General features: G+C 40.5%; 2 protein-coding genes across 2 annotated transcripts; one reads left to right on the plus strand and one right to left on the minus strand.

Annotated features, from left to right (window-relative positions):
• Nucleotides 1-4107: 4107 nt before the first annotated feature.
• Nucleotides 4108-5556, plus strand: LOC141587444 (F-box/FBD/LRR-repeat protein At1g78750-like). Its single transcript, XM_074408930.1, has one exon. It carries the CDS (start codon nt 4108-4110, stop codon nt 5554-5556), a length of 1449 nt encoding a protein of 482 aa, XP_074265031.1.
• Nucleotides 5557-5990: 434 nt separating this feature from the next.
• Nucleotides 5991-9567, minus strand: LOC141586174 (putative F-box protein At3g61730). The gene is made up of 9 exons (XM_074407311.1): nt 9372-9567; nt 8882-9052; nt 8243-8440; nt 8069-8113; nt 7632-7793; nt 7485-7532; nt 7036-7206; nt 6648-6758; nt 5991-6406 (listed from the first exon to the last, which is right to left on the minus strand). Exons 1-9 carry the CDS (start codon nt 9433-9435, stop codon nt 6324-6326), a joined length of 1053 nt encoding a protein of 350 aa, XP_074263412.1. The 5' UTR covers nt 9436-9567; the 3' UTR covers nt 5991-6323.
• Between the last annotated feature and the right edge of the window lie 4208 nt (nt 9568-13775).

Genomic DNA, 13775 nt, shown 5'->3' on the forward strand with positions numbered 1-13775 from the left:
TACATGAATGTGCCGTCTCTGGTGATGAATGCGCATTTAGGCATGTCTTCTTCGGCCATGAATACCGATGATACCCGAGAAGGCGTCCCAAAGCTCAAAGATAGTGTAACTGCCGTGGCGTCAATTAAACTATCTATTCGAGGCAAAGGATAACAATCTTTGGGGCATGCTTTATTAAGATTGGTAAAGTCTACACACATTCTCCATGCCCCCGATGATTTCCTCACCATTACAACATTAGCTAACCACTCAGGATAAGTATAAGGCATGATAAAGCCCGCCGCTAGTAATTTATCTACCTCGGCTTTGATGGCCTCATCCTTCTCGGCTGAGGAGTTCCTCATCTTCTACTTGACAGGGCGAGCGGTGGAGAGTACGTTCAGCCTGTGAACAATTACCTCCCGGCTCACGCCTGGCATCTCGGCCGCTGAGTAGGCGAAGACATCCTTATTCTTCCTTAGCAGGTCCAGGAGGTCGGCTCTGAATTGTGGTTCCAGGTTGACACCGACAGTTACGGTGCGGCCTGGGTCGATCTCCACTTCCTCGGTCTCCGCTCCCTCAACCATGCCGACGGAGGTATCCATGCGTTCGCCCTCCTGTTGCAAGGATGGGCTCTTGACCACTTCATCTTTCTCGTTCTTTGAGACGAGCTTATGCGCTTCCCCCCGGTCCGAGACATACATCAATGTCAGGGCCCGGATGGACATCACAGCGTCGGCCTCACTCAAAGTGACCCGGCCTATGAGAACGTTGTAGGCAGACGAGCCGTCAATGACCACGAACTCAGAGATAACATTCTTGGCCGCACTCCCCTCGCCGAACCTCACCGGCAACCTGATTGACCCCAGGGGTACCAGGCCGGCCCTAGAAAAGCTGTACAATGGGTTGGTACAGGGGCTGAAGTCTTCAACCTTCAGACCGAGGTTGAGAAAGCACTCTTTGTACATGATGTTTGTGTAGGCGCCTGTGTCAATCAGGCACCTCTTCACCAGGTGGTTGGCTATGTCCAAGTGGACTACGAGTGGGTCGCTGTGCGGGGCGATGACTCCCTCGTAGTCCTTCTTCCCAATAGTTATATCGGGGATGTTGGAAGCGGGGGTTGCTGTGTTGGGCACAAAGTTGATGGCCTGATATAATTCATTCAGGTGCCGTTTGTGCCCATGAGCGGACCCACCGTTCTCGTTGCCCCCGATGACAACATGGATTACTCCTATCCGTTCAAAGACGGATTTCTTGTTTGAGTCGCCGGCATTAGTCTTTTGGCCCCCGGCAACATATTTGCCGAGGCTCCCCTTCCGGATCAGCTCTTCAATGGCATTCTTCAGATGCCGGCAGTTGTCAGTTAAGTGACCGGTGTGGCCGTGGTACTCACAGTACTGGCTCGTGTCACCGGCCCCCCTCGCTCTGGGAGGCCTTTCCCACTTCTGACCCTCGTTCTTGCTCAGGGCGAAGACCTTGGTGGCAGATACGACCAGGGGGGTGTGATCATTGTACCGTTTTTGGTAGTACGGTCACGAGCTCCCCCCGGTTTTAACCGAGTTCTGTTTCCTGGCGGATTTGTCAGACCGTGACCTATTATTGTCACGGCGTCCTTCATCGGACCGTGACCTATTATTGTCACGACGTCCTTCATCCGGGTTGTCCTCCCGGCGGCTCTTCTTTTCTGAGTGCTCGGCCTCGCTGGGGCCTACCCAGGTCTTGTGGTAGTCCTCCACCTTTATGGCCTGGTCGGCCAGCTTCCTGGCGAAGTCTAGGTTCAGGCCTCCGCACTTGATGAGCTCGTTTTTCAAGTCCCCTCTGGGAAGGCCTTTCATCAGTGCGAAGGCCGCCAGCTCGGGGTTACACTCTCGGATCTACTGAACCTTGGCGTCGAACCTCTTCACATAGCTTCGTAGAGACTCGCCCCCCTCCTGTCTGATGGTCAGGAGATCCGATGTCTCCACGGCCCTCCTTTTATTGCAAGAGTACTGGGCTAAAAAGGCGTCCCTTAGCTCGGCGTAACAGTATACCGAGCCGTCGGGCAGCCCCTTGTACCAACTTTGAGTCATCCCATGCAAGGTCGTTGGGAAGACTCGGCACCAGACTTCATCGGGTTGTTCCCACACCGACATGTACGACTCGAAAGCCTCGGCATGGTCGGTGGGGTCGCTATCCCCTTTGTATGTGAGCGCAGCGGCTTGACTTGGTTGGCACGGTGGTTTCAAGGACATAGGCGCTGAGGGGCTGTCTGACCACGTGTCGAACGACACGCGGCGATCGGCTCCTCGCATCCCTAGTCCGACTCCTCTCCCCGTGGTGGGAAGGGCTTCTTCTCCGACTCTGGTGAGTCGGGCTTCTTCTCCGACTCTGGTGAGTCGGACTTCTTCTCCGATTCTGGTGAGTCGGGCTTCTCTGAGGCATGCCTCGTTGGTGCCGCGGCGACGCTGTCCTTCCGCGAGTGCGGGAAGGACTCAGGTCTACCACTGACACTCTGGGCTCCCCCGGCGTCTTGACATGGTCAGCTTCCTCCAAGGCTTCGTTCAAGTTTCTCGGAGTCACATTTTGGGCCCTGGTTTCCGGTGGGGGTGCCGCCGCTCTTGTCGTTGTGACAGTGTGAGTCGGCGTGCTACCCAATAGGTTCAGGAGTAGCTTTAGTTTAGCTGCATCAACCACGTGTCCCATGATGGTGACCTGGTCGGCGGGCAGCGGTGTATCTTGTTCCTTTGGCATCCCGTTCGTCGTATCAGTGATACGGCCGGTGGGGGACTGCCCAATTTCAGAGTTGTGGAAAGTGTCATCTTGGTAGAATTCATTTTCCACAAGCACCTTCTCTGGTTGTTTCGACATCTTCTTAGCTTGTTGGGTGGGTTTTTGTTTTGTTTTTTTTTTGTAAGGGATTTTAATTAGCTTTTAGTATGCTTTTCCCACAGACGGCGCCAATTGTTCCGGGTGTGATTCCAGAGCAGATATTTGTTACCACTCGTGGCTCGTAGAATGATGTCTTTGCTTGACTTCCTTTCGGTCTCTCCTGAAACAATGAACAAACTGAGGGCTCGGCTTTGGCCGAGCGTACTCACTCCGACGCTCAAGTCAGTAAACTTAAAGTGATTAAGTTGTGTGTTACTTAGCGCAATATATTGTAGAGAGATAAGAAAGATAATACCAGTTTATGTGTGATCTTTAGATGAATTGTGGATCCTTTCCTCAATGAGGGTTGAGGAGTATTTATAGACTTTCACCTTTTGTCACGTAGTGGCCAAGTGGCCAAGTGGCTAGCAGGTGGAAAGACTGTCTTGCCCTCGGCCGAGGGACCCGTGGCAGGCCGGCATGCCTGGTTGGTTCCATGCCAAGGGGGCCGGATATGAGTATGCTGATATGCCTTTCGGTCGGCTAGTTGCCGCTCCCGAGTAGTAAGTGACAGGCCGGCAGGCTTCTGTTGGCTTAGCTGTCCTTCTGTTTGACTTGCTTGTCTTTTAGCGTTGAGTCTTGGATATGTGCCCCGGCTGGCTAGTCACCTGGCCGAGACCCAAGTGACAGGCCGACAGGTTGCGTCGGCTAGACTGTCCAAGGTGTTGACTTGCTTTGGATATCTTTGACTTTGCTCAATATGTTGACTTGGTCAGGGGGTGCAGAATATGCCCCATCAAACCAAATTGTTATTCTAATTGAAGAATTATGAACCATTGTTCAAATTTTTAAAGCAATTAGATTTGATTTTAGGGAAATTGGTACACTTAAGAGTAAGTTGTTTAGGTTTTTATGAAAAGGGTATGATATGGAAAGTTAATGAAAAAGTGTAGGTGAAAGAGTAAAATCCGTATGTGAAAAAATAATTTCGTTTTTTTATAATGCATATACCCTTTTTATAATGCACATTAATACCCGTATACGGAAACCACCTAAATCCTTTCATATCCGAGTAAAGAGTATGTGATACGATACGACTCAAGTAGGGGGAACTGCTTACTGAAGAAGTCATTACTCTTACTCTTTTTACCATCATCATAAATTCACACTCTCACCAAACACAAACTAAGCCACACAAATTCACAGTCTACTTTTCAAACAAATTCACAGTCTTAAATCTCACCTTCACTCCTTAGTCCTTACAAACCAGCCAAAAAAAAAATGGAGGACATTCTCAACATTTCCACCCTAAGTATCAGTGAAAAACCCGATACCGATACCGTAGACAGACTGAGCTCACTTCCAGAGCACCTTATATCAGAAATATTATCTAAACTCCCTACCGACTCTGCGGTTGCAACGTCCATCTTGTCTCGTCATTGGCGCCACCAATGGACTTACATAACCCGCATCTTCTTATCCTCTTTAAATATCTCCAACTGTGACGAGCTTCACGCCTTTTTAACCACCGTCGATAACATTCTCCGTCAACTTAATTCACCTCCCAGTAATCTACGCACCATCTACCTTAACTTTAAAGTCCCTTATCCCGATGACGCTTTTGAGGATGACATTGCATACGAATTATGCTGCGAATTTCTTCCTCGCTGGTTTCACCGTCTATGCACTTCACACACTCAACTATTAAAGGTATTTGAATTCGGAGCTTACCTTTACATTTATATTGAAAATGCTCCATTAGTTTTTATTTGCAGTCCTGAAATCGAGTCGTCTCCAGTCGTTGACACGGTTTTTTTACCAGAATGCATTTTCCAAAATAAAACCCTAGTTGAACTTGTGCTCAACACTAATTTTTCATTTAATTTGCCGAATTATCTTAATCTCCCCAATTTAAACACGCTTTCAGTACATATTTTTGAGCATGATCGTCAATTGATGCGCACAATTTTCAAATCATTACCATTGCTCCAAAATTTGACTATTTCAGCCGATTTGAGTGGTGAGGATCATTTGATTGATATATCAGCTCCCAATTTGAAGACTTTCCGTATCGTATTTGAGGGGCGGGATTCTCAAACCAATGTTTTAATTGATGCGCCTAAACTTAAACGCATTTCAATCTCAATCAGGGGCGGTTTAGTGTCATTTCGCTTTGTGAAAATTCCGACTGATTTGTTGGAAACAAGTCTTTCGGATTGGGATTCTGTTGGAGATGATCTTGCAATATTAGAGCTTGTAAAAGCTATATCGAATACAAGATCATTGCGTCTAAGCTGTCGTATTCTAAATGTGTTGAACTCGTATAATGTGGATGAATTGCCGACTTTCCACAATCTCGTCTCTCTTACCTTAGCACTTTCTGATGCTGAGGATATGAATTTGGTAATACCGGTTTGGATTTTAAGGAGGCTCAAAAAAATACAAGTGGATGGAGTTATTAAGGGGAATGAGTATGACAAAGAAATTAGTTTGATGGAAGATATTCTTAGTAAAGCAAATGTTTTGGAACGGCTTATTTGCGTTTTCAACCCAAATGTTGAAGAACCGGAGATGGATTCACTTAAGAAACAGAATGATTTCGTTAACGCGTTGTTTATGCTCCCGAGGGTTTGTTCAAGCTGTGAAATCAAGTTTATTGGGAATTTTGTACGTGTATCGACTAATGTAGCTGAAAGTAGATCAGTCACTCTTTCAGATTTATTAGACTAGTCCTCATGTTAGGCACTTTTGGTTATAATGCTGTAATAATGCATCAGATCTATCAACTATGATGAACCATCATTTTGTTGCAGGTTTGTAACCTTGACTATCTGAAGTTTGGGAAATTGAAGGTTTAGTACTTTACTGCAGTGCATACATTTGTATCAGATGGATTGAAGGATGTTCATGCAGGGCTAATGTCATACCAATGTGTTTCTCGTACTAGCGAAAGAGGTTCGACTGAGTACCATCTGCAATAGAATTATTACTTATTAGTGGACTTATCAAACACACACAACTGAAATCCCAAAGAATCCAATCGATTAAGCATAATCGTCGACAAATTCAAATGTATCCGTAATTAGCAACATAATTAAAATTCACAAAACTGAAACCAAAATCACCTTATTCAATCAAGTATGAGCGTAAATATAATCAAAATATCGAATCTCGGTACCACGATCTCACTTATAAAATAACTCCAACAAACATGTTAAATGTTCACTGTTTGTAGTATGCTGGCGTTTTGAACGATCAATCAACTCTGCTGCACTGTTGTTGTCTACAACTAGCTGAGTATTTGTTACTGGCAAAACTACGTTGGGACAATAACTGAAGCCGATACTAACGAGTAACCTTTAACTTATTCTAACAATAGTAGTGTTGATAATACGTTGGGACAATAAATGAAGCAGATGAATCTGTTCAATTGCTGGTTGCTAAGGCAGATGAGCATGCGGCAAAACTGAATACGAGATGAGCATCGAATATGGCCTTTACAGAAGGTGCTGAGAGATTCTGATCGCCACAATTGGTCCATCAGTCCCAGCTCTCATGATATGGAATTTGAGTTTAAGCCCTGAAATAATGAACAGCATTCGTTAAGTCTTAAACGTCTCTGCAAAATACCTGAGTCCAAAGGACTCGAAAGTCATAGACCAGATTCCAAAGGACTCGAAAGTATGACCAGATTCTTATTCATAGCCATCAGATTCCAAAATTAGTCGTGTAAAGTGATAGACCAGAGTCCAAAGGACTCAAAAGTATGATTACATAGTTTAAATGATTATAAACAACTGGTATATAACAGGACTTGTTACCGTCATTGTCTTCCACATTATTTGTCTTGAAAGCTACAGCATGAAGGGTGATCTTGCCACTTGTTTGTGAGTCCTTATCTTCCCTGAACCATGTTTCAGTCTTGAACGTCTCTGCAAAATACCAAGCATCAGGAAATATTTCTATGCATGCAGTTTTATTTCTCCCCTCCTAATCAGAATTAAGGGTGCAGGAAAATTCCCGAAACCTACTGTGTTTTCTGGTAACCTTGATTATCTCAAGTTTGGGAAATTTTAGGTTTAGCACTTCACTGTGGCAAACACATTTGAAGACCAGAAAATTAGTATTATTTGGTCTACCAACAAATTTATGAATAAGAAGGAATACTCAGCACTTCAGCAGCTGTTGTGAAAAATCTTTGGTTTTTACCTGTGGTTGAAGCGTCGTTTAGGTGTTTCAAATCAGCGATTGCCCCGGAAGCTGTGTCAACACCTCTTTTGATTTTGCGTGAACCGAGTTGTGCGAAGTCCCAACTTCCATTTTGGTAACCCTGACTTAGAAAGAGCTCGAAGTGCCTTGTATCTAACACTAGCATTGTCCCTGCATGAGTGTAATTTCTCAACCAATTTGTACAGAATAGCTGCAAAATCCTAGTTCTGAACTTGAATCATTCTCGCTCAACATTAACTTCACGACACAATCATGTATTAATATTGGCAGACATACGTATTCTACAGAAAAAAAGATTTCTATAACAGACTGGTTCCAGAGCACATTAATGATATAATAAAACCTGTAATCATGACCCTCAGTAGCGAAGTAGTAAATCATTAACAATACGTGTATTATCTAGTGGCAAATAATCTAAGGGTACTCACCATCACATGTGTTGAGGCCACACACAGGGCAATGAAGGATCTGCGTATCTGCAAAATTCATGCTTATAATTTTTTTTCTGAAGTTTATATACCAGGAGAAGTCTCCCAAACTAGTGGTATATAATATGGGATTGAAGATGAACCTACCAGCAATCCAGATTCCAGTTTTGATGTTGGTGATCACACATAAGCCAATGTTTTCCAGCATCTTTTCAATAGTATCCTTGGCAATTCTTCTAGGAAATGTCAGCTTTCCGTTTAAGAGTGCTGCAGGCGAGTCGAGGAAAAAGGCACCAATACGCTTCCACTCTATGGTTTTCAAGCAAAGAGACATATCGTCTATTAGTATTGTAATTAACTTTCTGATAAGAGAACTAGTTACGATTTTTTACCCTTCTTGGCCTTCTACCAAGACTTGGCAATCAAATTTTCATTCACTACTGAACTTGCAACCAAATTACTTTTAGAGACATTCATTAAATCATACAGTAAGCCATAACATAACTTTTAGAGTGGAATAGCAGTTAGCACATAATGAATTTGATGGACTGACACAGGTTGTTGATGAAGGACGAATGTCATACCAATGTGTTTTTCGTACTCGCGAAAGAGGTACGAGTGAGTATCATCTGCAATAGAATTATAAAATCAAACTTATCAAACACCGCAGATGCAGTCAGTAACACGATTACAGTCAAGACATAATAAAACACTGTATAACAACACGAGCGAAATCCAATAGAATTCTGATCATTTACCAAAAGCTGATGCATAGATGTTTTTCCACTTGAAGGATACATCCCCTGGATCAGGCATGCCAAGATCACGTAGGCAAGCGTATTTCCAGACGCATTCTTCTGTGATGACTTTGTAGAACCATTTGCAGGTACTTGCGAGCTTCACCAGTGACTTTCCGCCTAAGTACTTAGCTATCTCTATCCACATCATCCTCATATCTTGAAAAAACACAGATCAACAAATAAAAACAACATTCAGATAAATCAGAACAGGTATGAATAACAATCAATTTATCAGTTACCATCCGTCGTTCTCACACAAGACTAACTATTTGTCAAAATAATCCATAAAACTCATCATTGGTACACTTTTATTCCGATAATTTATTCACTTTAATTAAAATCCCCGTTAGATAACAAAAATGTAAACAAATGATTGGGACGGGAAACATTAGTTAATACCCATAAAAATAATGCAAAATTGTTCCGATATTTTTTTTTTTGAAAATAATTGTTCCGATATTTTATTTACCTTTAATTAAAATACTCGTCACAAATAACAAAATCAGTAAACAAATAATCGGGACGGAGGGGGATTTTTTAATCCGAAAAGGTGAAACCTTAACGAGCATAGTAAAAAGAGAGGGGAAGGAAATAAACCGGCGGTGACGAAACGGCGATTGTACTGAAGACGCTTGTGAGCGCGTCTACGTGGCTTCTTCTTCTTAATCTGCTTAGCTACATTGGGAGTTTGACCTTTCACCTTACCGGCACGTGCTAAGCACCAAAACAAACCCCTACCGGCACGTGCCAATGATCCGTGAACTTTACCTGCAACAGTAATTCATTTTTCATGTTAATAATTACTGTAATTGTTAAATTAAAATTACACTTTATTGATTTACACAAGTTAATGCTCAAAATATTCGCAATCGTTCAGTTTATTGTATGTATTTACGTAGTTTCAGCTCAATATTAGCGGCGATGACATTTACCGATGGTAAAAAAACGCGCATGCGGTGAATTTCAAACAAAAACATGAAAATCGACGAATCAAACAACTGCAAACAGTTCGAAAATCTTAAGAATCATACAATTTCAGCTGAAATTATTGTCAATAAAAGTTATAAAAGGAAGAGCGAAGACGGACCGGAGGAATCGACGACGCCGTTTTGGCGCACCCGAGGAACGGCTTTGACTGCATCGCCTTTCATTTGTTTTTACTGTTTGTTTCACAGTGGTTTACTCTGTGTTTTCTTTAAATTTCCCCGCTGTTACTGTAATTTGTGAAATGTTACTGCTTCACAGTTCACAAGCAACCGTTGATTTGTTTTTGTAGTTCCTCTTTTCTTTTCTTTTTTCTTTTTTTTTTTTGTTTGAGGGGAAGGTCCTCTTTTCTTTTTACCCAAGGCAATTCCTAGGTTCGTGAATACATGATGCATTAAGTCACCGACTCATGGTGTGGTTCGGATTAGGATTATGCAATAGATTTTATGTACAATAGATCGATAAAGTAATTAGTCAATCTTATCTTATTTTTATTAATTTAGAAGACAATGTTGAATGAAGAATGCGCCACGTCATTTGCACAACCTTTTTTTTTTTTTGGAAAATTCAGGTTATGGTGGGTCCCGTTGGTGTGCAAAGAATTTATTTCTCCAAATGGTCTGCCAATACAACCATGCGACAATTCCCGTCTTGAAAATTTTTTTATGAAATAATTACATACACTCGGAATAAATGAAATTACATAATTAATAATAAAATTACAAATTGGAATGAATTACAAATCGGAATAAATAAAATAAATTACATATAATCGGAATGAATTATATAATTAATAATAAAATTATATAATTAATAATAAAATTACATAATTACGAGAATAAATTACATTTAATTACGGGAATGAATTACATATAATGGGAATATATTACATAAATTAATGAAATTAATTATTACAAACAATGCGAATAAATTAAATAACTTAATTAATTTTTAAAACTAGATAGTACGATATTGTTGAGCGCTTAGCGAGAGATTTATGTGCCGAATATAGTGAAACTCTTACGGATGTTAATTCGTCTGTAACTGGAAATGAACATTCACCCGGTAGTTGTGGTTTTAACACATCCTATTTACGTGGAGAATGTTCATTTCCAGTTAGATCACTGATCTACATTAAACATTTAGATCACTGATATAGTACTATTAGATAATTACAATAGAAATGTAAAAATAAAATATTCATCAAAAAATATTCATACCGTCCTAAATACAAACCCGTGCAATTTTACACGGGTTTAAAATTTGTAATCATTGAAAAAAAATATTGGTATAGATTATTGAGTAAGATTTCAAAATAACTCATGTCGTAAATATTCAGAATTTCATCTTTATTTCACCACCAATTTTATCATCACAAATTCTCATTGAAGACGGTCATTTCCTCTCACAAAATATCCATGAGAGGTGAGTGGGGGAGCACATGGGGGTTCCCACCTTGTCCTCTCTCCCTTTTTGTGAGAGGTCTTTAGCTTGTGACGGGATTAGCCCGTCACAAGCAAGACGCTTTGTTTTATCATTACAACTTGTAAATCATTAAAAGAATTTGTTAAATCCTCCGTAGTCTTTCATGCAAGTGAACAGTTAGTCTTGCTGAAAACGGGTCGGAGCAAGTGACGGGTAATGCCACTCACAAAACGGATATGGGGGACAAGGTGGGGGCACACCCCATGTGCTTCCCTCTCTCCTCTATTTGGGTCATTTGTGAGAGGAAATGGTATCCGTTACTCCGGAGTAACGGATATGTGCCGTCTTCAATGAGATTTTGTGAAATGAAAATTAATGATATTCACAGGTTTTGGTTTAAAACTGATGGGGCATATTCTGCACCCGCTGACCGAGTCAACATCTTGACCAAGGTCAACGCTAAAAGACAAACAAGTCAAAAGAAGCGACTGACCTAGCCGGTGAAGCTGCCCGGCTGTCCTCACTACTCGGTCTCGGCAACTAGCCGGCCGAGAGACATATCAGCATACTCATATCCGGCCCCCTCGGCATGGAGCCAACCAGGCCTGCCGGCCTGCCACTGTTGGGGTTGGTGTCCTTAACAGTTAGTGCAAGGACTTATAAACCTCTAAAAGGATCAAAGGGCATACTTTTGGTATTATTATCAGTTGATCCACGTTTATCAATAACAGTTGGCTTGCTAGATAAGTTTGACGTTATTGTCATACAGATGGCGGTGATCAACTGGTCCCTAAAAGTCACACCTATAGGATACGTTTGAGAGACGTGATGATGAAAATACGGTCATGTAGATGCCAATTTTGACTAACGGTTAGTCGAGTTATTTGACTAATATTTAGTCAAAACGTGATGTTGAGATATTATATTTAATACGGATTAAATATCATGGGCTAAAGCGAATTAACCGATTAATTCGTAAAATTGAATATAAGCGTTTTATATTTAATTAAATGTATATTGAATGTAATTATACAATATTGTCTTTGTCGGACACGCATTAATAATTCAACTAACCCGTATTATTAGTTGATGCATTAATTTCCGATAACCGATGATGATTTATAATGAAACCGCGTCATATACATTTTTAGCGATTTGCGAACGGACCATGAGCAAGAACTAAAAGGAAGTGGAAGCCCACTTCCCTAAGGAGCCCATGGCCGAACGGTTTAGAGAGAACAAAAGAGAGGTTCTCCTCTCTTTTGTAACCTAATTCATTTGCAAAATAGTTTTAGGGTTTTGAGAAATTTTGCCTCTCAAAATTCGGATCTCACATCTAAACAAAACCTCACAAATAATCCTCTCAATATTGCAAGGCAATTAGAGGATTTCTTCTAGCACAAGGGCATTTCTCAGACGGTCTTGGGTGCAACAATTAGGAGGAAATCTCTGTTGATTTCTGTTCTTTACGCCGCACTACAAAGGACCCGAGGTTGATTCTTTATCTTTATCGTTTCTATATTGTATTTCGTTTATGACTATAAACTACATATAAATTTTACGTTATAATCCTTAATTCGAAGGGTAGTATACGGATATTAACCCACAAGTGGTATCAGAGCGAGGCCACGTAAAATTTTATATGTGTTTTTCTTTAAACGATTTTGAAAACGATGATTTTTGTTCAAAAATTGGCCTCGGCAGCCTCTTTTTGTGTCACGGCATTTTTTTTATAAAAAAAAAATTGCAGCGTTTTTTTTTGTGATTGTTGGAAACCGTGTCTAGTTTACACGGTGTTGTTTGTCTTGTTTTAATTTTGATCTTTGCATATTGTCTATGTAATCGATATTCATCGCTATATGTTAAAGATCGGTTAAAATCATTGCATAAAATTTCGTGTGGTACATTTTTGGTTCGAAAATTTTTATTGAAAACCGTGTGGCCTTTTGTTCACGGCCTGTTTTTATTTGTTTTCGTTCTTGCATCGTTTTGCGTGCCACACAATTTGCTAGATCATTCGATCTATTGATTGTCTCGTTTTATTGTTCTTAGCGATTTGTTGTTTTAAGCGATAATTACAACAATAAGTGAAGAACATGTCAATTGTTTTTGTTTTAATCCGGATTAGGATAAATTGCAATTGAGTTTTTACAAATCGTTTTTGTTGCTTGATCACTTGTTTTGATCCCGTTTAGCCGTTTATATTTTTTTTTGCCTTAAAAGGCTCTCGGCATTTCTGGTTTTAAATAAAAAAAAAAAAATTTTTGGCCCCTGGTACTGTTCACGTCAACAGTACAGAAGAAAAAAAAAAAAAAAAAAAATTTCTGTTTTTTTTCTTTTCGGCCCTTTTTATGCATAAAACGTTTTTTTTTTATGCTCTCGCTTGATTAGTGAAACGGTTCACCCACGTAAAATAAAGTTACTTTAAAACGATTTATTGTAACGGATTATCTCGGATTAAAATTAACTTGACTAAAGCGGTTTTGTCATGTAATTTTAATTATCTTTGGTGGTTTGGATAAAATTTAAACATAATTACGGAATTATGTCACGAATAATTTTACTTTTAGTTGATGCATTTTATTTATCGTTATTGTTAATTTTGAATGTTTTTGAATGCCTTTTAATTACGTATTTAATTATTTTGCAAACGGTTGTAACTTAGTGTGGCCTTAGTAGAACGTGTTACCGTAATGATGGAACACGGTCTTGGTTGTATTTTGAGATCTCGTATCTCCATTTTATTTCTTTTAATTACAGTTTTTATTTAGAATGTAAATAGGTTTATATTTGTAAATTTTAAATTGTAATTTTTGAGAAGACTAAAGTTGGAGACCGGATGCTCACTCCCGCTACATGGATCAAGATGGAACATCAAGACAAGCTTCTCGGGTCCAACGGTGGATTCCAAAGTTGTTTTATGTTTTTTCTTTACTAGGATAGGCCACACTAGGAATTTTTATTTACGTATCGCATTCATTTATTTATTTTTCGTAACGATAACATGCATCATATTCCGCCTAAAAACCAAACCACCTAATTATTGCATGAAAACTGACACATATAGAGGTCACGAGTTAGT

Source organism: Silene latifolia, chromosome 6 (genome assembly GCF_048544455.1).
Source record: "Silene latifolia isolate original U9 population chromosome 6, ASM4854445v1, whole genome shotgun sequence".
NCBI classification, from domain to species: domain Eukaryota; kingdom Viridiplantae; phylum Streptophyta; class Magnoliopsida; order Caryophyllales; family Caryophyllaceae; genus Silene; species Silene latifolia.